Here is a 26,893-nt window from a genome sequence, read left to right as displayed (position 1 = left end):
CTCAGCTCATTAAACATGTCAGTTTCAAAATTTTCACCTTCCAGCGCCACAGAAAGGGGAAAAAATTTAAACACCGCTAACCAAAACGTTATACACTCATGAATTTTTATAAAGAAACAAAAATTGTATGTTATACTATCCCCTTTTTTAATGTACTTGTCGGTCAGACTGCATGATGTCTTAAGTCATTATGTAAAAGATGATTAAATGTGCCATATAAGAGACCACAAAACAATAATATCTAGATGTCTCCCTATATGTGTGTGTGTGTGTGTGTGTATTATCAGTTGAAATATAAAACTCGTGTAAATTTGAAATTTGCTGTGCATATAGTTTTATACATCATCTTTGTTCTTTTTTCCATTAAAAAAGGGTAGATAGTAAGGGATTTATGAGTAACAAAATGAAAGTAATTCAGTTATAAGCCATTTAAAAATTACCCAGCATAAACTTAAATAAAACGGACTCTAAAACAATTAAAAAACAAAAAGTATATCACATGCCAGCAATTCCTGCTCCAGGGATAATACTGATATTTTGCTTTTAGACACAAAATTAAAGCTGTTAAGAACAATGCAATTACTTTGTGCTTCCCAGATGCATCCAGCTCCGCCATACACAGTGACTGCGCATCACTGGATAGATGTCACAGATCATTTGAATTTCAAATCTGAGGGGGAAATGCTTGTCTGGATTTGAGCAAGGTTACAAGCCTTTTGTTTTCACCAGACCACAATCTCTTCTACGCTCTCACTGCTCTTGTGTTATCGTGAAGCTCCGTTCCTCGAGACGGATGCGTGTGCCTGTGCCCTCATCTTCTGGAGGGTGTACCCAACAGAGTGTAAGTAATAAAATGCACAGCCCGCTTCACTTCGAGGAAGAACAGAGAAAGTAACTCCGTGAACGGGTGACAGTTGTCACCATCAACAGTCTGTGACTTAATACATACTGCCGTGCTCAGGTGAGGAACTCTGACTCAGGTCAGTAGGGACTGTTAGCGTATAAAAAGCCAGCACACTTATATATTTCTGTATGCTTACTTTTTGCCCCAAATGGCTAACCAGGGGATTTTTGGTATCGTTAAAGCGGGCTGGGATGAAACATTTGGGGACCACAGGCTGCAAAGGCTACCTTCGGCCTGACCTGATTATCTGAATCGTGACCTTGTTTTTCCGTAAGTTTTAGGACAGTATTTATACCTGTGAAATTATGTATTCTGTGATTTGGGATGTCTGGTAACTAGACAGTTCCTCCAGATCACCAGAACCTGACACTAATAATTAACATCAGTAATCACCACTTTTTGGGAGCAAAGACTTTGGAAATGCAAGACTGTTGGATGACACCCATACCCTATTTCCCCAAAGGGACTTTTCATGATACCTATTTTGGGTGCTTGTTCTCCTGAGGGAGGGACTAAAAAGAGGGGGAAGAAGCCCTTCCCCGTGTTTCTGTTTTGTTTTCACATAAACATGAGCACTGGAGAGATGATGTTGTCAAACAGGCGATAAAGCATCTACGGCCTATTAACAGAACCATAAACATTCAACAACGGAAAAAAACCAAAGCACACTGGGGAAAACAAACATGAAGTGCATACATGCCAAGTGCTAGGCGACACTGACGGAAACAAATGCTAGAATGAGCGTGAGACGGGACGTATGAAGAAGCCGAATCATGCAGTTAGCACTTGTTCACCTGACTGCCCAACAGACTCAGCAGTGGAGAGGGCACTAGTGGACCTGGAATGACGTCGAGAGGCTGCAGGTAAAAGGAACGGCAACACCCACAGGATTAACACACGAGTACCCGACACAGAAAATGCCACAGTCTGAAGGAAACGCAGGGACTGCTCCCAACAAGGCCATGTTTTCTCATGAACGGAAATGGCGCTGGAGATGAATGGATAGCAAGTGCCGATCCCCAAGCTCCGCGGCAGCCTGCTGGCTCTCACACGGCTGTTACACACACAGGCACAACGAAGGCACTGTCTGCGGTGCCTAAGCTCAGACTCTACGTTTATATTCGCACCGCGAAGCCTCAGTCAGCCGTTATGGAAGTATGCAACATGAAGGATGTCAGGAGTCACAGAGCACCGTCTATACCCGGTGGAGCATCAGGAGAATGGATTATTTACTCAGCTCACAAGATGCCTCATCGGTACATGATGCATATGCGACCATGCACCAAACACAAAAGCATAAAGGTTCATAACGTTATTTGAACAGAAATGGAAGGAAGTCACAAGAGAGGGGGCTCAACAAATGAAATCCTGTGTTCCCCCAATTTTTGCTGTTTTTCTGCACGAAAATCCTAACGATTAACGAACTTGTCGTTTCACTGTTGGGAATTTAGTCGGAACGGGTTTAAGGAGCTTTCTTGGCGAGGCATTGGCAGTGCTCTGGCTAACCCCGCACCAGCTCCGCGTGACAGCCGGGGGCGAGTCCTGCTTTGGTCACAACCAGCGGGACGACCTTGGGCGAAGCTCTACATCTCTGTGTCTCAGCTTCCGCATCTGGAAATGTGCTAAAAAGGGTACGTACCTCTTGGGAGTAGAGACGGGTGCGAGAGATCTTATATAAGGCACTTAAGGCAGTGCCGGGCACTGAGTAAAATGGTGGTAGCAGTAGCAGTGGGGGCCGGTACGCTGCTGGGGCTGGCGGTGGCAGTGATGGTTACGAGTAAACTGCGACTTACATGTCTACGTTAAATATCACTTGATTAGCAGATATTCACGAGCGAATTAATTCAGCAATTGGAGGAATTACATGCTCAGCTCCGTCTTCACGTAGAGAGAATAACTCTCAGAAATAACCATGAAACTGACTTGGTTTGAATCACCAATTTCTGGAGCAGAGTGCCATGCAGTATATGGTTCCTTACCTCAGGGAAAAAACCCCAAGAGATAACACGCTTACACTCCTTACTCTGAAAGGAACCCGGGGTTGCATCATGAGAAATTCCCAGGCTTGACAAACAAAGTACTACCCAGCAGTGCTACCACTTCTCACCTATGCTAACAGAGTGCAGTATCCTGTGCACGTGAACACTTCCGTCTCGTTGTAAAATACCAAAACCTCAAACTCTTGGACAGAATTAAAAAAAAAATTTTTTTCTCCACACCCAACACAGGGATCAAACTCACGACCCCGAGATTGTGTCACATGCTCTACCGACTGAGCCAGCCAGGCGCCCCCATAATTTTTTTTTAAGCTCATGTCACTTGATGAAAATGCACGTATCTTCATAAGTGGCACGAGTGGTATCAAATAGCAAAGGCTACCTCGTGGATAAGGACAAATTTCTACCAGCTCACAAAAAGAGAATTTCTAATTCCTCAGGATGCACAAAAATAAATTGGCAATCTCTAAAACAGATATAAAATAATCACTTTCCTTAAACAAACAAACTGGCAAAATACTTTTTAAGACTGAAGCATACCATTTACTGTGCAACATATCAGTGCCATATCCTGGTAGTTTAAACTGGAAATACCTTTTAAGCAATGCCTGAAGGTTGCTTAGAAAGTCATCCTTTGGTTCTGTTTCAACAGGCTATTCTACAGTAAATCTGTCATGGAATGAATCCTTTGTTCTCAAGTGAACACCCAACAATGGAATCCGAGGTGGACCCTCTTACAATCAGAGCCTGATTTACAGCTGAGCCCTTACTTTCATTTTGATATTGTCACTGTAACCATATAAACATCCTTATTAAAATGGTCCAAGATAACTTTGTAACAAAAAAAAGCAAACTTAAAACCAGTATATAATCACCAAAATGTAATTATTTTCACACACACCCCCCCACCGACCTTTTTTTAAACAAAACCTGGCTATATAAACTGACCCAAAGGGGCACTAACACAAAAATCTCACTAATTTACAGAGAGGGTGGGAAACAATTATTACCGTGAATAAGAAGGAAACTTCATATTGTCTAAAGGGCACAGTGAGCTCCCCTGGACACCACCTTCAGGGACTGAGCTATGAATTCCCATGGCTTAACTCCAAACCTGGAAATCGTAATTGAGAAACATTACCAGACACTTTCTCTGTGCTTAAGCCTGGAGAGAAAGTATTTAATACACTTCCGAGGAACAAATGAAAGACGCTAAATTATCAGAACTTTCAAATGAGGCAAGGGAGCAGCCAAGCTTTGAAGTCAGACTGGATTCAAAACCTAGCTCCACCATTTAGCTGTGTGACCTGGACAGCTGGCTTACTCTCCCTCAGTCTCTGTTCTGTCATTCATAAAAAAGGGATAATGGTAACACCCGTCCAAGAGTGTGAACAGGTACCTGCTCAGATGGGGGGCCGTGCACACGAGGACCGCTCTTGTTCTTGCTGGGTAAAAGTTTTACAGACAGATTTACCCCAAGGAGGAAAAGAGGGCATGCCTACAAACTCAGCTGACAAGATGTTAACTCTGCCCTGACCAACAGAAAGCACGTGCTGATGCTAGTTTGTCAGGAAAGGGAAACGCCTCATCCACATCTTCTGTCCTGGTAGGAGCGACTGCACATTTCAGCATTCTGGGTTATCACCAACACCCTTACGCAGATCAATTTCACCAAAGAAAGTGAAAACCAGACTGGATCACTCAAGTACTCAGGGTTCAATTAGGAACTCAAGAATTCAGCACACCTTGCCTGGTCCACTGACCACATCCTGGATTACAAAGGCTGCTTCCGTGGACAGTAACACAAATACCAGTGCATATAGGAAAGAAAAACACGGAACTGCCTCTAAGAGACCGAATAACCAATAAGCAGATTGAATTGTCCACTTATAGAACAGGTTGTTTAGAAGGCCAAATAGTCAGCAAGGACGCAGAGATATACAGCCTTAACTTAAAAGGAAAAATCACCAGTTCATTCAGAAAAAAAATCATCACTGCTGCCCCTGATTTGTTGAGAATTCTGCTCTGCTGCTTCAGATCGCTGTGGAGTAGCTGGTGTGTTCAAGGTGAGTCGCTCCACTTGGGATCTCATGCTAATCAGGTAGACTATCTCACAAAGGCATCTTCTCACTAAGTCAAGTGACCCATGTGGCCTGGCTTTAAGTTCATAAAGGACAATGGGTCATAAGGAAGTATTATTGCTACTGATGGGATAAAAGGATATTAGAAAGAAGTGTATGACATCAGGAGAAGAACGAGGCAAATATTAAGACTGTGTGCTTTCGATCTATCATCCAGCTTCTGGAGTGACATTTTTTACATCTGAAAGACCTAATGTCTAATGTTACATAATTAGAGTCAAGATAACAGACTGCTGCAGTCCACAATTCCATATAACAACGTCAGGCCTAGGCCTAATCTTATAATTTCCACCTGTCATGCTTATCAGGAGGAAAATATACAGCTTTACAGCAATTAATGTGGCGAAGAACTGAAACACAGTTACTGGAGAATACAAAATGTTTTTTTTTGCAAACGTATGTGCTCTTTCTAGAGGTCTTGGGGGATTAATAATTTGCACTAGGTAAAAATATATGTCCATTTTAGACTACTGAGCCTGAAAAGAAAAGGCAAACACAGTATTTCATAAAGGAAATATGTTTCTCTTTTGTCTGTTTTTCTCGAATCCTAAAAACTGTGAAAATACAAATTCTGGCTGTAAGAGAGACGGAGCGTTGTGGATAAGCAGCCCCAAACCGGCACGTGGCTCGTGACCCGAGATAAGGTACTGACAACCACCTTATGGCGACCAACTGTTGTAAATTCCTGCCCTGGGCTGGCATCAGGTCACAGACATTGCATAGCCTATTGAGCCCAGGAAGAATGAAAATCTCTGATTAACAATAAACGTTGTAAAGTCGTACACTGTGCTGTACACATAAGCAGTTTATCAAAAAGCTACTGTGGGCTTGCTTTAAAGAAAGCACTGAAATGACTCGCTTAGCCAAGGCATGGATAGTACCTTCTGCCACAAGGCTTTTTAGATTAATATTATCAGCCCTAAACTGAGCACATTTCATCTCCTAGACATTCTCATGATTTTAATTTTTTTCCGTCTTTGAACTGAATCACATGTGTCCTGACCTTTGGTGAAATTAAACACAAACTGTCGAAATTCAATGACAGAGGATAAATTTTGGATTAGCTCTACTGTTAAGAAGCAATTGACTTTGGCTGAGCGTCCCCTTAGGTTAGAAGTGACCACAAGACGGGCTTGCCTGTCTGCCAACCTGGATGCTGGCAGGTGGTCACAAATGGCAACAGTACAGAGTGAAGTGGTGTTTTTTTCCTCCCATATATAAAAACTGGAAACTGCCAAAATTCAAGCATGCAGAGGGGGGCAACAGAGGGTAACTAGGGAGGAGGAAAGAAAGAAGAAAGGACCACAAGGACAGGAGAGGAAGGACAGCAGGTCATTCCGCCTCGCAGTGTGTGGGACAAGCATTGGGAGCAGGGCAAGGAACTCTGCTCTGAGAGCCAGCGCCTACGTGTACTCACCGAGTGGAGGAAAGCCCCGAGCGGGGCTCGTATCGCGGCTGCTCTCACAGCTGGTATTGCGGCTGCACCCCTGACTCATGCTGGGTCGAGGGATACGGCTGCTCCGTGCTAGTGTGCAGCATGAGGGGTTTCAGAGAAGGTGAAGAAGTTTAATGAAGACAGAAAAACTCACAAAACGTCAGTTACATTCCGTTAACGTAATCATGACATTGCCCGCGCCGGGGGTTCGTCGTGAGGACGCTCCCCGCTGAGGCCTCACTGACTCGCGTGCTGACAACAGGAGAGGGTCTGTGTAAAAACTCGATTATGCTCAATGCTTCGGAAAGCTGTGGGGTTTTTTATGGAGGTGAAATAACACCTAAGTGTAAGAAATGAAAAGAAAGCTTTCCAAAGAACAATCAGGAAATACAAGGTCAAAAGCGTTTCAGAAAATGATCATTTTTTACAGCTTTAGCCAACTTCTCATCAAGATGATAAAAGACTAAAGCCATTTTCATATACGCTCTGTTGTTAGAAAGATAATTTACTTTGGGTTAAAAAGCAGAATAAAGGCTCTGGTCACTGAAATACATGAACTTACCTAATTAAAAGGAAGGGGGCTCATCTTTCTAGCCTGGGCTTCTTTACAAAGAGAAGTCCTAAGGACTGACTCAGCTGGAGAACCTGCCCACTCCAAGTAAGTATCTAGATGCTTCCAACATACTTAATTACCTAAACCAGCATAAACAAAGGGTTGGGATTGCTATCCCTTTATTTACTGGTCCCAACATTTAATCTCTGCTTTTTCTATGGGAACCCAAACAGGTTTGCCTGTGGTCCCCTACTCAAGCACTCTTATCCGGCACGCCTTACACATGAGTCGACAGCATGTGAACTACAATCCCAGTATTCGTGCTAAAAGATCCCCCCACTGACCTAAGAACAGCCAATTACTGTATGATTATCCACGGATAATTTTATTATACTCATTCGTTATACTGCAATAAAATCATCTGTAGATAATGGATTAACAATGACTGTATTGTCATGTTATAAAATGCTGAGAAGAGAGTCATATGAACAACTGAAGGTCTAACATAACTGGGCGGTAAAGCTCAGAGAAGACCAGGATGTTTTTGGTTTTTAATTTAATTTGAGGAACAAAGACACAACTGGCAAAATACTCAGAAATGATCCTGCATACTGAATGTGGGGACAATAAATATGTCCATCTTGAGTGGGTCTACAATTCTGGGCTGGACAGAAATGTCTTCCTGAAAACTTTGGAAAAAATAAACTTGATTCACTGATGTAAAACCAGCCATGTTGATTACATCGTAATGAGTATGGCCTATGATTTCAGAGCCAAGGTGGATTTACTACATGAGCAAACCGGAACAAGAACGTCTTACAAACCAGAATCATTAAATTCCTTGACAAAGGAGAACACGGAAGTGAGAAACCAAACCAGCTCCCCACTGTGGTCTCTGTTCAGTGCTAGAGTTGAATCAGACCCTACAGTTATGTGACAGACGTCCCAACGCTTGGTCTGCACTGGCAAGCAAGGAAAAACTCAAGCGCAGGAGTGCAATCTGAGCAAATCCGTCAAGACGGGCCTCATTGGGACTCGCCAGTGCTTCCTACATTCTCCTTCATTTTGCCACAGTGACGTGGAGGCACTCAAAGTAGCAGTGACTATTTGATCAACAGATTCTTCCTGATAATTCTAAACCAGCTCCTGTGATGAAGGCAAAGGCACATGGCCTGAATGTTAAAAGCCTCAAAAAACGAGGGAGCACCCACTGATACCAACACACGGGAAGTTGCCTAGAACCTATGAAGAAATGTTGCTTATCACTAAGAGGATCAATACCACATCCAATTTGTGAAATGACCTCCCTGGTCCAGCCACTTTGCCTCTCCTGTCTCAGCCACCCCCCCTAGGAATGGTGAAGAAAGAACCCAATCAATTAAATGAGAAGGGTACTGTGACATAAGGTACCTACATGAGCACCTCCGAGTTCCTTGCTGAAAGGCATAACGAAAATCTTATCTTATTCCACCACCCACTCCAAAACAAATAATCAAAACCAATAAAAACAGTCCTGATGGTGTTTCACACATGCACACACTTAAGTTGAGCATTTTCTTATGGTTCTTGACTGATTACTTGTTACTCTGCTTCCACTCCCTTCCTTCAATTAATGCACATGCTAGAACAATGGGAAATCCCTGCTCTCTCCCAGGCTGAGCCTGCTTTGTGAAGGCAAAAAAGAGCATGAAAAGGGATAAGCGGACATGCTCAGAAACAATAATCTGCATAATTCTTAACAAGGTTTACCCTCTTACTATTTCAGCCAGAGAAAGTTAAGTCACCCATTCGTGCTGACTGGCTTCTTCAACATAGGCTAGTAGTAACATATATAGAGAGAATTCTGTTTACAATTTTCTAAACATCTGCCCACAGTTGCCCCATGCGTCATTAACGGGTATCAGTGATGACAGCAATAGTTCAAATGCTGGGTAACTTAAAACACGAGAGGAGTAACGCCTACTTCTAATACCATTTCCAAAGACCACTCTACACGGAGGATTTTAAGAAGTATATCCATAAATGATTTTTATAAAGTCAATTAACTAGGTGGTCAAAGCTAAAAAACAACATACCAAATTAACCTCATTAGGGAGTGCCAAAACTGTTCTCTGGGAGAATATGTGATGTGAAGGCATAACAGAAGAGGGAGAGACGATGAAGAGACGCTTGCTGTGTGACTTTCTGGAAGCAGTATTCATAGGTGGTTCTGTGGTGCTGTGCTTACAGGAAAGGCCAGGAAGCCTTGAAAACCCATTTGATGGGCTTTCATTTCTTAAGAGACAGTATACTTCTGTAGAGTTTTCAGGGAATCCTGACTTCTGCCCTTTAAGGCAGAGATGAGTCCTACCTGAACTCCCATCAAAAGCAAAAGTCCAAGAGGAATAATGAGAACTACCCTGAAGTACGTCTATAGTCTGTTATTTTCATGTTTTGGTCTTGCACACAGGAGTCTAATTTAACAGGGGACACTGACACCTGTAAATTTTTGTTTTCAAAATATTTTTAACCAGAAAATCTGAAAACATTTTAAATGTATAGCCACAGGATGTAAGCTACCAACAATCAAAAGTTTTTATTGCCTTCTCAAGACATGAGTGGAAGGAAACTAAGCTTCCAAAATATAATTGCTATAGATGTTACCTATTTGTACGACTTTATTATTAAAAAAATTTTTTTAATGTTTATTTATTTTTGAGACAATGCGAGAGACAGAGTACAAGCAGCGGAGGGGCAGACAGAGGGACACACAGAATCTGAAGCAGGCTCCAGGCTCTGAGCTGGCAGCCCAGAGCCCGACATGGGGCTCAAGCTCACGAACTGTGAGATCATGACCTGCGCCGAAGTCGGACGCTTAACTGACTGAGCCACTCAGGCACTCCATTGTACAACTTTATTATCCATCAAAAACGGAGTAAAACTCCAAAATGAAACAATTTATAATCTATTCTATTTGGCTGAACAGTTTGTGAAGGAATAAATTGCCAAGAAAAAAGAGAGCAGCAGGGTTTTATTCTGTTTCTTGGTTATATAACAGGAATTACATCCTGTTTTGCTTAAGAAACCTTACATGCTGAAGAAGAAGATATTTGGTGTCATTTTTACCACAGATGAAGCATAGCTAAACCAAACATAATTTGTAGATAATCTGTAGAATTAATTCTCAGTGCAAATTCCAAGCCTAGTTTAGCAATTATTAAAACTATTAGTTGGTTTGGGCACAAAAGGAAATACTCTTAAAAGTTGCTTACCCTTTTTCTCTAAGTATTTCTATTTAAAGTTGCTATACAATGAACCAAATGTTTATAGACACATAGGCATACACCCACTACTGACTAAATGATCACAAGAGTGGACAATCTACTGCTAAAGATACTAATATATGCGACACCGTATAAAATGGAATCTCTCAGCAGTACTATAGGAAGAAGTGGAAAGATTTACTCATTTATCTACCTTTGTATCTATGTATGTTCTCACCATGTACAGAAATTTAAATAAAATACCTTTTTAAGTCAGAATGACATATATGACCTCTAAGCTTTACACATAACTACTCCCCCTTAATGGGCATCAAGGTGAGAACTTTCTTCAAAATATTATTTCAAAAAAGAACTCTTCAGAAGAAAATAGGTTCCTATTCAGTTTTTACTAATGGATGATGTTTCCCAGTACCTCTTGTAAATGCTTATTAAGTGTTGTCTTTTCAACTATCCATAACACAAAATTCATAGTTAAAACCATGAAATACCAGGTCCTAGAGTTATGTCAGACAACCTAGGGTGGTTTCTTTCCCAATTTCAGGAAGAAGGTAAAAATGGCACCTTTAATAATATGAAAAGTAAAATCCCGAAAAAGCAAAGAATTTTTAAAAGGATGAAACTACTCTGGATTGCCAAGAGACATTCCATACATTTAATTAACTACTGAAAAAGGACAGCCAAAACCTCACCACCAGGTATGAAATCAAATGCATTTTCCAAACAAAACTAGATCCAAACATACACGTTACAGCCTCAAATCTGAAATTTAGACATTCCAGTCATATTTTCTCTGGTTGTATCCATGTAACTTGTAATCACTGGATCCAAATAATTTGTCAGCTCAGGGACCATGCTATGGAACACCCAACAGAAAGCTGAGATCATGTACAATTAACAAAAACACTGCTTGAATACGTTTCAAATTTGCTTTGGAAATGTTAGGCAAACCAACTCCTACCCATTCCACTTCTTAAATATGTGCCCCTGCCTTCTTGTAGCTCAGGCGGCCTGTAAGGACTTTCATGAGCTGGACCCTCCCAGCCCACCTGCCCTCCTCTTGCACTCACCCTGACCAACTCCCTTTGCTGTAGCCAAATGAACGGCCTGTGCCTCTCACAGCCCATTAGGCTCCCTCCCATCTCACTGTTCCGGCACACGCTCCTGTCTGCCCTAGAACACCATTCTCCTCATCTCTGTCCCCCGCCTAATCTTACCTTACTCACCATCAAAATGACCTATTCTGGGAAGCCTCTCCTAGCAGGCAATCTGGGAGAAGTGGGGCAGACAAGGGCACTCCGTTTCTGTGGCCCCAGAGCACTATGTCACAGTATCTACTGTACTGTCTCTCACGTTTCCACCCTTAGGACCCCAAGTTCTTTGAAGTCAGAAGCTACATCTATTTTATCTTCTGATCCTAAGGAGTAATAAAGTGCCTGGTGCATCACAGGAAACGTTCACGTGAAAGTTGCTGATGAATAAATAAATGAGAACAAGAAGCCGACAGGACTTAAGAATACAGCAGTACTCTGATTTCACATTAATAGATTTTTATCCTTAGAAAGCAGGTAGAAATATAAGAAAGAGTATGAACATAGATTTCTCATAATATATTACAAAAGACTTCTTAGTACTAAATAGGTGGTGTATAATTTAGATTTGAATAGAATAACAGGTCTCTAAGCTGCTGAGAGTAATTCACGTAATTCTACTCATTGTCACAGAGAAACTAAATACTGTAACACGGAAGTATCATATATTTGACTTTAATTTATTCCTAGGTTTCATGTTCGAACAATACTGTGTCAAAAGTAACTACTCATGTTCTTTTGACCATAAGTTCCACCAAACAGGTTAGAGAAGATCAAAATCAAAATAAATGTGGACCCTACAAATTGCTTTTGAAAACATACACAGATTAATGGAGACTTAGTGCTAATCCATGAAAAAAAGGATGAAAAGCAACAATGCTGCTAACTATGAAGAGAACAATCCTGCCCACTCCCCCAGTTCTAACATTCTGTGAGAGCTCTCAGGTACAAAAGCCCAGAGGGATCTAATTCTTTCCCGTCAATCTGAATGGTGAGGCCCATGTATTTTTTAGTTGTAACTCAAACCTGAACAGGCCATAATCTGTAAAAAGCGCAAATCAGAATGTCTTTTTAACACAGGCAAAGTGACACCCCCAGTTCAAAAGTAAATCTCTACTTCCAACACTAGACAAAGCCATTAGATTATAATAAAAATTACCACCAAGTTAGGAATGATATTTCAAGGTCTTTGAGGATCCTTACCTAATCCTATCCGGTTTGGACTGGTTTCTCGGCTACATCCCTGACTCCTGGGGATCTTGCTTCGTTTCTCTGAAGAGGGAGTCACGGGGGGGCCTCTTGAGGAACCCCCGGCAAGGCCACCATAACTACTTCCCAACAATTTTCCTGGGGAACTTGACCGGCTGCCAGCTAAAAATGAAACAAAACAAAACTGAAAAATGGATGTAAATCAGGGAATACAACTATAATATTACAATTTCAGAAGTCAGCTTACACATTAATTTGGATCAAATACTAAGAATTTCATATAAAAATGGCTTTCTTGTGGGTAGCAGTACTGATTTTTTTTTTTTTTAAATACAGGAGCATAAAAGAGCTTCAAATAACATAAGAGAAAGTATCCACAAAGAAGAATTACTGGCAGAGTTCTACGAAAATGACAGCAAGATTTCTGATTCAAAACAGTGGACTAAGTATAAACAGCTCCCCGTTCCACAGCAAGTTTCTACAAACAATCACAAAGGTGTTTACTGTTTTGCTTTTTTATTCTGTTAAGAGTTGATATGCTGAAAATTTTAAGTATAATTGCGAGAATTACAATAGAAACTTCCTAAACATTAAGAAAACAGACCCAAGAACACCCCACTAACTTAATAAATGGAAGAAAAGAGGGCATGAAGAAGAGGCAACTAAAAAAAAAATAATAAATAAAAATCACAAATAAAATGGTAAGAATAAACTCAAGCATGTCAGTAATCATAATAAATGTGGCTGGACTAAATTAATCTCTTAAAATAACAGCGATTCTTGGATTGGTTTAAAAAATAAAATGAAATTCAACTACATACTGTTAGTAAGAAAGAAACAACATACCTAATACAAAACAACAAAACAGAATAAGACAGCATTAAAAAAGGACAAAGGATATTTCATATTGATAAAAGAATAACTGTCCATAAAGATATAATTGTCATAAACCCTTATGTTCCAAATAACGTAGCTTTGAAATATAAAACATAAAACTGATAAAAATATAGGGAGAAATTAAGAAGACCATGATTATTAATGTACCTCTAAGAAAGATACTAACTACTGAACCTAGTAACTAATAAAAACCTTTAAAGGAACACAACCTGGAAATTAAACACACAAACACTCCATCATTCAAATGAATCACTAAGGTGACGAATCATAAAATTAGGACTTTATAATGACTTAGCTACAATTTAAAGTGAAATTCATTATAAAAATCACCAGTATGCATCACCACGAAGAACCTGTCTTAGGACTTAATAATCTTGCCCATAAACTTTGAGCACACAAATGAATTATTAAACTGTGTAAAAAGAGAAAAATCCATTTTAAACACTAGAATTTGAACATAACAGAAAAAAAATGCAGAAAGATTAAGCTCATAATAGGGAGAGAAATTAACATTGTGCAAGGAACATGGGGTGAGGGAAAACACTAAAAAAAAAAAAAGCAAGAAGAGAAACGGCTTACCACCAGCAGGATTAGCAGATCTGGATCCTTGATTATGAGAGCAGACCAAAGGACAGGCAAAAAGTGGATTAAAAGACAATAGCACAATACAGAAGGTCAGCATGCAACACAACACAGATGTCTTTGTTCACAAACACATTAACAAATTAGCTATTTCTTCTAGGTCTCTTTCCTTTTTGTCCACTTTTGTACTTATGTTGATTTTACTCATATCATACTCTATTGGCACTGACTTCAGGTCTGTCCATGTAACACTTAGGAACCTACATGTGTCAGGTGCAGGAGATGCAGAGAAGACAAGTGTCTTGCCCTCCAGAAGCACATCTATACTCTCTAGTTCTGAGCAACCGAGAGAAGTGACCGCATCCTACTCGTTTATGTGTTACTGCTGCCTTAAGTGGTGCTGCTTACTACCTAGGAAGTGCTCAGTAAACTTCAATGAATTCAAAGAAACTGCTATTAACTAGTTTCACCTGAATGTCCTATGCCAAATCCTCAAATATTAAAACATTAATTTTCACATATTTAAGTCCTCAAATATTTAATATATGCTTGTTAACTCTTAAGGGCCCTAAATCTAATGTTAACGAAATCTACTTAGTACTCTACTGGCACTATGAATGCTAAGTATACCTACATTTGTAAAACATATAAATATGCTCATATTTACTTCCTATTAAAATAACTGTTTAAAAAATACTTAATTTATATGACTAAGCTTGAGGTCCAGCCTTGATCATTTGCTGGTGTTGTCTCCCTTCCTAGGAGGGGAATTCGGTGAGTAAAATGAAACTGAAGACTTTTAAAGTGGAGCCCCAAGACAGAGTGCAGTATTTCTATAAGACTGAGGAACGGAAGCTCTAATCATCGCGACTATAGAAAATTCCTCTGCAAGAACGTCATCTTCACCACCTGCTAAGCAGAGGAGCCAGGCTAGGGGCAGGAATCCCTGCAGAGGCCAATGGCAATAAATAGCAGACACCGAGAACTGTAAAGTACTATCCAACCTCACTCCAAGAAAGGAAATAACACTTCACAGCTAAAGAACATTTTTTATTAAATTCAATCTTAACATACTAACTCAATATGGAGTCTTGAGTATCTTTTGTCAAGAAAAATTTCTCTGCAAGAAGACCTGACTCATGACCAGAGTATCAGATCCATCTGTGACTCCAGGCATCGCTAGGGTTCAAGAGAATAACCAGAGCCTGGATATTGTTCCCAACGTAGAAGCTGCTGGGCCACAGCTGTACAATCCGTGTCGTGTTGTATGTTGTGATACGCTAGACGCGTGGGCTTCTGCTTCAGACAATCCTGGCAGGAATGTATGACTGACATTCTACTTTTCTTTTCAGAAAGGAGATACGCTTGTTTAACATGAGGCCTGGAGTTACCAGAGGGACATGGGAGTATTCACAAGGAGCTGAGAAAGGCATTCTAAATACTAAGGAGAACCTAAGGTTTGGCCACAGATGGAATATTCTTGACACAAACCAGACGGCTCCTCGGGCCATGAAGGAAGCAGACACACATCTACTAGAGAGTGCTGTGCTGAGGGCCTGTGTGTAGCTCCCGGGGAAGGAGAGCCTTTCTCGGCCACACTCATCCTGCCCAGGAGAACTCGGACCCCCAGCACTACTCTACACGCGCACAGAGGGAGTGGGAGACTCAAAAGCCAAGTGTGGCTGGGGAGTGAGACACCAGGGTGGTTCCTAAGAGCGATCTGAATACATTCCTTCCATCTACGGCTGCTTTCGTGGCTGATGCTAGCAAGCCAAGTGACTCGACAGGTACAGACACGCAGTAACGGAAGCGAGGGTAGCTGGGCAAAGCGGGGCCTACGCTGGCAGGAAGAGAGGAGCAGGCTGCAAATGTTAGAACAGAGGGTTAAAGGGGACAGCTGTTAATGGATTTGCTTATTGCCACTCGAAACAGAACTCCACATTAAAATAATCCCCAGGTACTGCTCTTAAATTATATCAGAGGGAGTCCTTATCGACAGTAAAATGGGTCATAGCCCAGATTTATCTCAATTTGAGATGCTTGAGGAAAGGCAGAGAAACCACATTTTAATCATTAATGCTTAATAATACAAAATTTAAATCACCTGGCAAGGAGACAAAAGTACACTTGAATACTCCATTTTGTGAGCTTACTCAACGAACATCAAGACTACTCACGGTATCTTACAGCCACACAGATGTGGTTTTCTCCTGAAGTACTGAAAATATTATAAATCTTTCAACTGTAGAGTGAGCTGATTGAACAAAACTGACACAACAGAGAGTATAAAATATACTTCTTACGCTGGGACTGTGAAACGACTTTGGCGCGACTGCGGCCTCGGTTATCAGGCGTGGTGGCGACACTGGTGGCACTCCCGGAGCTCTGCCGTCTCGTGCGGATCCGACCTGGAGGATGTGCAGCAAAAACGGGGTTTCCATAATGTTTTCAATCAGTGTGACCTACTCAAGAACGCAACCCACACCACGAACAAGAGGCACCGACGGGGCCACCTACAGGGGGCGCGGGTCTTCCTCACGAGCGGTCCTCACCCATTGCCCTGTGTGCACGCCCGTGTATTTGACCGGCACCCAGAAGTTCTACAGATATGTTAGTTACTCCTGAGAGTAAGTCATGAACCCAGAAGGTGCTTCTGTTTTTGTTATTCTAGCATATTATATTTTCAGATGAGGAGATGACAGCTATTTGAGGATTTTTCCCCCAATTTTTTACGTATGACATTTTCTAGTTTATCATCTACAAACCTGTCAAATTTCCAAAAGCAGAAAATATGAGCAGTCATCTTAAGAAAAATACTACAGAAAAAAGAATAAATGCAAACACACACACACACCAAAAAAACCCTTAAAACTCAGCAAGCAACAAAAGCTACAGTACCCTGGAGAATAAATAGGTTTTGACAGGTAGCAATAAACTTCTATTTTAAAGCATGTATGCCAACAAGTTTCTAGGCTGCAAAAGATGAAGAAGGCAGAATCAACATTAGGAGTACCTAGAGAAACAACCACCTAAAAATAACGCAATGTCATAGGCAGGTATGAAAAAAATTTGCTATTGTAAGTAAAGCAATCTGTTAACTCCCACTATTAAACGATGAAACCATAAAAACAAAAATGAATTCAGAAATGCAAAATCATTGATGATCAGACTAGTATGATTAGAGATTAAACTTTTTGAAATTCAGGGTTTCTTTGGTTTCAGAGGAGACAGAAAATGTCTCTCCTGGCGTAATTCAATCAGAACAGCAGTCTGACTATTAAAATATGGAGAACAGAGGGTTGCTGGAGGGACTGTGGGAGAGAGTGTGGGCTACATGGGTAAGGGGCATTAAGGAAACTACTCCTGAAATCATCGTTGCGCTATATGCTTGTATGTAAATTAAAAAAAATAAAATAAAATAAACATAAATAAAAAAAAGAACAGCAGTCTGATACGGAAAATACAAACCAATGGAACTCACGTTGGCATCTTACATTGTTCAAAACCACTTCTACCTCATCATCGGAGAAAGCTTGCAGAACAGTAATCCAGAAAAACAAACCCCAAGGCTTGAACAAGGTTCAAGAAGGGAGGGGAGGAGCAATAAAAGTACTACATTAAGAAAAAAAAAATTGAAACTAGAAGGAATCCATGGCTTTTAACAGCAGTTTAAGTAAAAACACACAAATTCTAGAAACTGTACTAACAGCTATTATATGGTATTATATTAAGAGCTGTATGTATGTGAACTCGGAATCCTCATAAGAACATATCATTATTCCCATTTTACAGATGAGGAAACCGAGAAATGGGGATTAATTAATTTGTCTAAGGTCACACCACTAGTTTAGCTACCTGTGCCTGCCTGGCCAACTGGCTGGCCAACCTGAGTGAGGAAGTAACCACACTGAATCAAGGTGGTCACCAAGGCAAAGTCAACATGAAAACCAACTGAATCTCACTTCCTATTTCAAATTTACCACAAAATATTTAGGTCACAAAAACATATTTTAAGTGAACATCCATACCCATTCAGCTTAAAACATATAAATCTTTGCTGGTGTCCCTGTACCCCCTACCTTCTTCCAACATTTGGTAACCTGATCCTAAACCTAGCATTCATCATCCTCTAGCATTTCTTTAAACTTTTAATACATTTAGTTGCATAACCAAGCAACAGATGGCATCATTTTATACATTAAAATGCTTTTAATTATATCATAAGGTATGTATGTTTCTAAAACTTACTGTTTCACTTAACATTTTATTTGTGAGGTTACTTATGGAATTGATTCTTCTGTAGGAGGTACAGGAAAGATCCACTTTATTTTTTCCATATTACTAACCAGTGTCCAAATGAACTTTCTTACCCCCTTTCTTACTGACCTACAAAGCTGTCTTTGTCATTTACCAAGTACTTAAAATACACGTGTGGACTTGTTTCTCAATTCTCTAGTCTGTCTCGTTGATGTGCGTGTCTACACCAGTAAACATCACAATGTTAGTATTAGCTTTAAAAAAAAAAAAAAAATCTTGCTAATTGGCAGAGAAAATCAACCCACTTTTTCCTAAGGCCCTTTGCTCTCTTCCAAGTGCTTATAAAGATACAGGTTAAAATGGCCTCTGTTGAAATCTTAACTGGCATTATGTGGAATGCAAGGTTAATTTGGGGAGGAAAGGAGACAGCTTTATGATATTGATATTTCTATGTTTTTTTTTTCTTTACTTATTTCACTTTAAAGTCTTACTCAATTTTTACAGACTTATTCAAAGGTGCCTTATTTTGATGACACATAAATGTTATTATATTTTCTAACTTCTTGACAAATATGAATTCATCTTTGTATTTTGATCTTAATTCTGGGAACCCTGCTAAACTTGTGTTAATTCTACTAACTTGTACGTAGATCATTTGGGGTTATCTAAATAGAACACCATCTACAAATAAGACTTCAGTTTTTTCCCCTTAAAACTCTACCCCTTCATTTCTCTGCCTTTATCCTGCTGTCTTAGGACATGTAGTCCACGCCCACATGGGTAGGATTTGTTCCTTTAAGCCACATTAAAAAAAAAAAAAATCTGGAATTTCACAAAAAGTATGGTATTTCAACATGCTAAGAAAACTCCTTTCTATTCCTAATTGCTAAGAATTTGCCAAATTTTTTTTTTTTTTTTTTTTTTTATGCTTTCCCTGCATCTTCTGAGATAAAAGGATTCTCCTAAATGTGCTGAGCTCCATCAGGAAGTTTCTAAGCTCTGAAACCTGAGCTAAACCCCCACACTCACGATGTACACACTCACATACACAAGATGTCTTGACTGTACCTTCTCTGGTATATTACTAAAGGCTGCATTAAATGAGTGAAGAAGTATTCCCACTTTTTCTTCTCAGAATTTATGGAAGACTGTGATTCTCCAATGCCTCATACAATTTGCATTTCTTTATCCTGTCAAGTGAATGTTTAATTCCTATTTCATTAACTTGTACTCTTATCTTTATTATTTCCTTCCTACTCTCCTTTGGGTTTATTCTGTTCTTTTTCTAACAAATTGGAAAGAAACTCCTAAATCACTCTCTTCGAATATAACCTTAAGGCTATGAATATTCCTCCAAGTACTGCTTTTGCTTCATTCCGTAAGGACTGACATAGTTCAACATAATATGTTGCTTTAAAAAAACACATTACTAGGTCTTATTTGCTAACGCTTTGCTTTGGAAAAATAAGTTGGATCCATATTTCACATTCACTCTTTACACTAAGAAAAACAGCAAATGAACCTAAGATTAAAATGTGAAACATGAAACCATAAAAGTTCTAAAAGAAAACATGGGAGAAATCCTTTGTAATTTGCAGTGGAAAAGTCCATTCTAGCTATGAAAGCCATTAGAATCAAAGATAGGTAAATCTGACTACTTATTTTGTAAAACCTCAACATGACAAGAAGAAATTGATGAGCAAGTTAAATTGGGAAAAATTATTTGCAATTCATATTACAAAGGGTTAATTTCTTTAACGTATAAAAAGTTGTAAGAAGTCCACCAACCAGCAGTGTGCTGGTAAATGTGTAACAATTGGCTGTGGGAGAGGATTCCTCACTGATTTGTGTTTTCCAATTTCCCTGGTGTCAATATTCCCAGGCCAAGTTCAGGCTACTGACATGAAATCAACCAGATTACAAAATGCCTGAAAATTTAACAATTAGCTGTCATGAACTAGTTCAAGACAGCTCCAGCACACCACTGGCACAACCCAATATAGAATGGACAAAGTCTAGGAACAGACAGTTAACAGGCAATAGAAATGGCTCTTAAGTGTATGAAATATTGTTCAGGCTCACTCGTAAGAAAACAAAATTAAAATGACACTGAGAATGCCATTTATCACCTATCAGACTGGCAAAAATCTAAGAATATGCTAATATTCTGGTGTGTAAAAAGAGAGGCACTATCCTTCATTGAGGAGTGGAAATTAATGTGGCCCCTACAGAAAATTACTTGGCAATATCTATCACAATTACAAATGCATGTGCTTCCTAATCCAGTAATTCCACTTTTAGCAAATAATCCTATCAAATATGCTTGCAAACATGCAAAAGGATGTATATAAAAGTTTATTCATGGCAATGTTACTTGTAATAGCAGAAGTCTGGAGGTAACTCCAATGTCGGTCAATAGGGAACTGGCTGGTTAAGGTAATAGCAGAATGCAGTACAGTGGTAATCAAGAATGACGAGGTCCTCTCTAATATGGAAAGTCCTCTCTAATATGAAGATACATAAGTGAAAATGCAGAATAGTAAATATGCTACCTTTCTTGTTTTAAAAGGAGAAAATACGATTTTTGTATTGCTTCTATATGCAAAGAAACTCAACAAAAATGAAACTACAAGCTGTAAGACTAGGTTGAAGGGAAAGACGTGATAACTAGGCAAATGAAAGGATGGGAGGGAGACTTTTAACTGTTTACCTCTTCCTATTTTCTGAGTTTTGAACCACATAAATGTATTACCTATTAGAAATTTATGGGGCGCCTGGGTGGCGCAGTCGGTTAAGCATCCGGCTTCAGCCAGGTCACGATCTCGCGGTCCGTGAGTTCGAGCCCCGCGTCGGGCTCTGGGCTGATGGCTCAGAGCCTGGAGCCTGTTTCCGATTCTGTGTCTCCCTCTCTCTCTGCCCCTCCCCCGTTCATGCTCTGTCTCTCTCTGTCCCAAAAATAAATAAACGTTGAAAAAAAAACTTTAAAAAATAAAAATAAAAAAAAGAAATTTATATTTTTACATATCGCTCGCTCCAAAGGAGAATTTGCAAATGTTTTCTTTATATATTTGTAGGCTATTTTTATTAGGCCCATAAAAACAGGATAATTACGTGTTTGCCACTTACTTGTTTTTTATTACATAGCAATCCACCTTTGTAAAGGTTTTGCTTTATTTTCTGTTCGTTATTAATAGATCTTCAACGCTTTCTTTTACGTATTTCTTATTCTTTGTCTTTTACTCTATCTGCAGCCTTGTATTTTAGATTTGTCCCTTTAATTATCACATAGCTGGATCTTTAAAAACAATCAAGTTGGGACGCCTGGGTGGCTCAGTCGGTTAAGCATCTGACTTCAGCTCATGTCATGATCTTGTGGTCCGTGAGTTCGAGCCCCACATTGGGCTCTGTGCTGACAGCTCAGAGCCTGGAGCCTGCTTTGGATTCTGTGTCTCCCTCTGCCTGCCCCTCCCCTGATCATGCTCTGTCTCTCTCTCTTAAAAATAAATAAACATTAAAAAAAATTTTTTTTCAAGTGAATAAAATTTAAAAAATCCAGCCTGGGGTGCCTGGGTGGCTCAGTCAGTTAAGCGGCTGACTTTGGTTCAGGTCATGATCTCACAGTTTGTGCGTTTGAGCCCTGCATCAGGCTCTCTGCTGTCAGTGCTGAGCCCACTTCAGATCCTGTCCCCGTTTCTCTCTGCCCCTCCCCTGTCTGCACACACACACTCTCTCTCAAAAATAAACATTTAAAACAACAACAACAACAACGAAGTCTAACAAACCTTCTATTTTAACTGGAAAGTTGAGCTGATCTGAGCTTATTTTTACTATTTTATATGCATGGTTACTTGTTTTGATTTTTCATTTTCCTTTAAGTCTGTTGTTTCCTTCTTTTTCCTTAATTAAAAAAATTTTTTTTTATGTTTGTTTAGTTCTGAGAGAGACAGAGTATGAGCTGGGGGAGGGACAGAGAGAGAGGGAGACACAGAATCTAAAACAGGCTCAGCTCAGAGCCTGACACAGGGCTCGAACTCACAAGCTGTGAGATCACAACCTAAGCTGAAGTCAGACGCTCAACCGACTGAGCCACCCAGGCTCCCCATCTTTTGTCTTAATTTTTTAAGGATATGATTTACTATCTCCTAAGATAATGGTCTCATAGATTAAAATAACATTACTAAAAACACAACTTCAATGAAATCATACTTTTGGGGAGATGGGAGTTTTAAAAGTTGTCCCTTTTCAAATTAAACTTTTTACTTTGAGGCAATTGTAGCCTCACATGCAGCTATAAAATGGAATACAAAAAGAGCCCGTGTGCTCTTGGCCCAGTTTCCCGCCATGGTAGCATCTTGCAAAACTGCGGGGGACAATCAGAAGCAGGACGTGGACGGTGGCATGCTCCATCCATCTCATCCAGATGTTCCCACCTTTATTTGTATGTAAACCCTGGCTTTCTTTTGTGCGTAGTCTCTTGGTCCCTCTGGCTGCTTCTATTACCTTCTTCCTCAAGCTGTGGTGTCACCATCTGCCTTGCTTGGGATTTGCTGGGTTATCTGAGTCTGTGGTTTAGTGTCTTTCACCGATTCTGGAGAACTCTCAGCTACCACCTCTTCAGATGTCTCTGTCCCGTTCTCTGTTAAATGTCTTTACCGTCTTCCACGTGACTTGATGTCTCTGTCACATTTCACAACTCTCCCCTTCTGCGCTGTGCTCTGGACAGCACTTCCTGTCTTGAGTTCAGGAGTTCTCCCTTCATCTACATGGATTCTGCTGCTCAACTTATCCACTGAGTTGTTGGTTTTAACAGTTTACTATATTTTCATTTTCAGAAGATCCAATTGTTCTTCAAAACCTACTTGGTCATTCTTTATAGTCTACAGCTCCTTTTGCTTATCTTTCCAAATTTTTTTTTAATTTCGTGAAATGAAAGGATTCCTTTTCTTGGAACCTTATAGGAATTCTTTAAGATCCAGATTGAAGTTGAATTCTTCCAAAGAGGATTAATGTTTGCTCCTGCTAGTGTCCTGTGGACACAAGCAATCCACAGCCACTTTAATATCATTTATCTATTTGGGTTTTTCGGATCACAAAGACCACAGTGTAAATTCTGATCAAAAACCTGTGTGAAGGTGTAATTTACGGTTGCAAATTATCAGGGAAGATTACTTTCCCCCTGTAGCCAGTATAAAGATTGAGTTAACTTCCTGGACACCAGTGATGATCAGGTCTTGGGTCTGTCCTTCACCTCCTGTCCTCCCATGTCCTGCATACCCATTGCAGTAAATGCCCCAAATCTCTGACATTCAGTCAAAGACCTCAAGGTACAAGCCAGCTGGGACCCTCACCTGCTAGGGTTTCTGTTTCTGCTTAGGTCTGGGGATTCACTGTTTTTATTCCACATCAGTGATGTGTCCTCAACAAGGAGGATCGTTCAGACTACTCAATTCTACATAATGCTAAAAAAAAATTTCTTATTTCTCTTAAACATTTAATTATTTCATATTACATAAAAGGTCCTTAAGTCTTGAAGGACTGAATATGTTTGTATTCTTGGGGTGCCTGTGTGGCTCAGTCAGTTGAGTGCCTGGCTTCGGCTCAGGTCAGTCTGTGGGTTTGAGCCCCGCATCGGGCTCTGTGCTGACAGCTCAGAGCCTGGAGCCTGCTTTGGATTCTGTGTCTCCCTCTCTCTCTGCCCCTCTCCCTTTCGTACTCTGTTTCCCTCTCTCTCTCAAAAATATATACACATTAAGAAAAAAAAAATTTTTTTATGGGTAAGGGGCACTAAGGAATCTACTCCTGAAATCATTGTTGCATTATATACTAACTAATTTGGGTGTAAATTTAAAAAAATAAAAAATTAAATTAAAAAAAATTTTGTTTTAAGTATGTTTGTATTCTTTTTCTCTGCTGCTTCTCACTCATTATAGATGCACTTATAGTTTAAGAGCTCACACTTGGCAGGTTTTAATCTGTGGGAACCCCAAGGAACCAGATTTGAGGGTCTTCCTCTGTAGAAGTTCACCGTTCCTGTCAGGCGCCCTTGAGGGCTAGAAACGCAGACCACTTGACTTCATCAGACACCACAGATAATAAAAACTGAAGGTACAGCTTGCAGGAGAACAGAGCTCAGTTACAAATTGGGGGGCTGGTTTTTTTCCCCTACCTAAAGCAGAGTCAAGAGCTACCGTGTCAACCTGAAGATAAAGAGGTTTTGCTCCTAGTCCACCTTGTCATGGATTTATAGCACCTTGACAATGCTGCCTCGACACCAACCTTACCTGTCACCTGGGGGAACACAGCGGCTTGATTCCATCTGCCCCAGGGACTCACATGAGTCACTAAGACCTCAGGGCACCCTTAAAATCAATTTCAGGGAATTAAAAGGGCCTTTTTTGTGTTGTATTCAGATACAGATTTCTTATGTACAGAGAAGGCTGTCGGTTCGTTTGGTTCACTGTATTAATTGATGATATTATAAAGAGATGATACAAAATACCCTTTGGTCTTTAAGAAAAACAAAGTCTATTCAATAAATGCAACGAAGAGTAAAACTATACTTCACTTCTACATGATGACCTGTTATTGACATTCATGTTCATTCATACTGTGTTATGACAGAGACAGAGAGTGAATAGACATGGAAGAAAAATAATGTAAGATAAACAGAAATAAGAGATAGAGGCACCCAGGTGCCTCAGTCAGTCCATCATCCGGCTCTTGATTTCAGCTCAGGTCATGAACCCAGGGTTGTGGGATCAAACCCCGTGTTGGGCTCTGTGCTGAGCATGAAGCCTGGTTGAGATTCCCTCCCTCTCTCTCTCTCTCTCTCTCTCTCTCTCTCTCTCTCTCTCTCTCTCTCTCTCCCCCCCTCTGTGTGCGTGTGTGTGTGTGTGTGTGTGTGTGTGTGTGTGTCTGCCCCTCTCCCCCTCCTGCACTCTCTCTAAAATAAAATAATAAGAATAATAATTTTAAAATAAAATGAAAAAGAAGAGTTTAATAGAGAACTGTCCAACAGAAAAAAAGTTCTGGAGCTGGACAACAAACAAACTCACCCACCCCAAGAAAAGCAGACCTAGAAGAAAACAAAGAATTGGAGGAGGACAGCCTTTGACTTTCATGGAATATGTGAAACAGAACAGCCATACCGAGTGGCTTTTTAATAAAGCTGCTGGAGAATTCCTTTCCATCACACTTGCATTCTTCCAGAAGAGCCCTCAAAGTGGGAAACGAAACCTGTGCACCCGGTTTAACTTGCAGGCATGGTTTTCCTACATTTAGTCCAAGGCAATTAAACAATCATGATCAGGGAGGGTCTGTGTGGCTTAGTCGGTTGGGACTCCGACTCCTGATTTCAGCTCAAGTCGTGATTTCACGGATTGTGAGACGGAGCCCCGTGTCCGTGTGCACTCTGAGCACAGAGCCTGCTTGGGATTCTCTCTCTCCCTCTCTCTCTCACCCTGCTTGCATGCGTGCACTTCACACATGCTCTTCCTCAAAGTAAACAAAAATTAAAAAAAAAAAAAAATCACCTATCAGATAGTCTCATGTCACTAAGGTTTCTGTCCCCCTTATGATAGTTGCAAAATTTCAGGCAATTCTCAATTTAGAGGTTATCCAGATTGAAAGGTCTTCTAGGTAAATCTCCATCATCACACAGGGGCATTCTGGCATATGTATCCATTTTACAACTCACAGCTTCCAGGCATAATTAAACCGACCTCAACTTATTCATAAGTGGTATTTTTGATAAAATCAAAATTTGGGAAGTTGACCACTTCTAAATTCTCTTACCTACAAGCACTTCCCCCAAAGGAACAACTCTCCTCATATTTTTTACCGATAAAACTAAAAGAATCTTAGCACTCTTTTGCTCCAATAGACAAACACATATTTTTTTCATTGTGTAAAAAAGCCAATCACTTGGAAGTCAGAGTTCTTGGAATAAATATATAAGCGATACCAAATGTTTGATTTCCCAATGAAACTGAACTAAAATTTAAAGTCCCTTTCCTAAAGAGCAAACAAGGCTACATCCCTTTTATTCTATAATCTTAAAATCACCGGTAGTTAAGCATGGCCTTGGACTTAATAACATAGGATCATCTATCCTCTGAAACGATCAGTAAGTCAGCAGCTCCCACTCATTGGAGCCATTGGAGCCTGATGACTTTTCATTTAAAGGTATGTGTTCTGGGAAAAAAATATGAACAAGGCATTTCCAAAGTACAATAGTTAAAAGAAAAAGGCCCCCCAAAACCCAAAAACAAACAACCACAAAAAACAGTAGTAGATGGGAATGTACTCATTTACCACAACCGTAGCACCTCATCACAGACTCATCCCACGAGCGCCAAAACCAATGACATGAATGCTTCTTTCTAAAATCCCCCAGATTATTCAAACGTGACGGGGAAATAAACTTTTGTCCAGAAGATGAGGTTCTGTGGGCTCTTCCCCAAAAATGTTTTCTGACTAGTTATAAACGTGAGAAAGGCTACTTGATGTGTATGATTAAAAAAAAAAAACTCCCAAGTAGATGTATTTTTCTCCATTCCCACACTAAC

General features: G+C 40.1%; 1 protein-coding gene and 1 long non-coding RNA gene across 33 annotated transcripts in view; one reads left to right on the top strand and one right to left on the bottom strand.

Annotated features, from left to right (window-relative positions):
• Window positions 1–26,893, bottom strand: part of CLASP1 (cytoplasmic linker associated protein 1) — a 272,813-nt gene that overhangs the window by 72,368 nt on the left and 173,552 nt on the right. For 13 of the 32 annotated variants that reach the window (XM_019837951.3, XM_019837954.3, XM_019837945.3 and 10 more), the window contains 5 exons: window positions 16,373–16,477; window positions 14,067–14,093; window positions 12,585–12,752; window positions 6,460–6,567; window positions 1,699–1,761 (listed from right to left, as the gene is read on the bottom strand). In XM_019837951.3, coding sequence (XP_019693510.1) covers window positions 1,699–1,761; window positions 6,460–6,567; window positions 12,585–12,752; window positions 14,067–14,093; window positions 16,373–16,477 — 471 coding nt within the window. The remainder of the gene's footprint in view (window positions 1–1,698; window positions 1,762–6,459; window positions 6,568–12,584; window positions 12,753–14,066; window positions 14,094–16,372; window positions 16,478–26,893) is intronic. The other 19 variants (XM_045033627.1, XM_019837959.3, XM_045033626.1 and 16 more) reach the window with 4 other exon arrangements.
• LOC111561832 lies at window positions 12,932–15,146 on the top strand. Its single transcript, XR_002744748.2, has 2 exons — window positions 12,932–13,086; window positions 14,832–15,146. It is a non-coding gene; the product is annotated as an uncharacterized LOC111561832 (long non-coding RNA).

Source organism: Felis catus, chromosome C1, assembly GCF_018350175.1.
Source record: "Felis catus isolate Fca126 chromosome C1, F.catus_Fca126_mat1.0, whole genome shotgun sequence".
Lineage (NCBI taxonomy): Eukaryota > Metazoa > Chordata > Mammalia > Carnivora > Felidae > Felis > Felis catus.
Note: the sequence above shows the minus strand (reverse complement) of the source record. Positions and strands in the feature narration are given on the sequence as shown.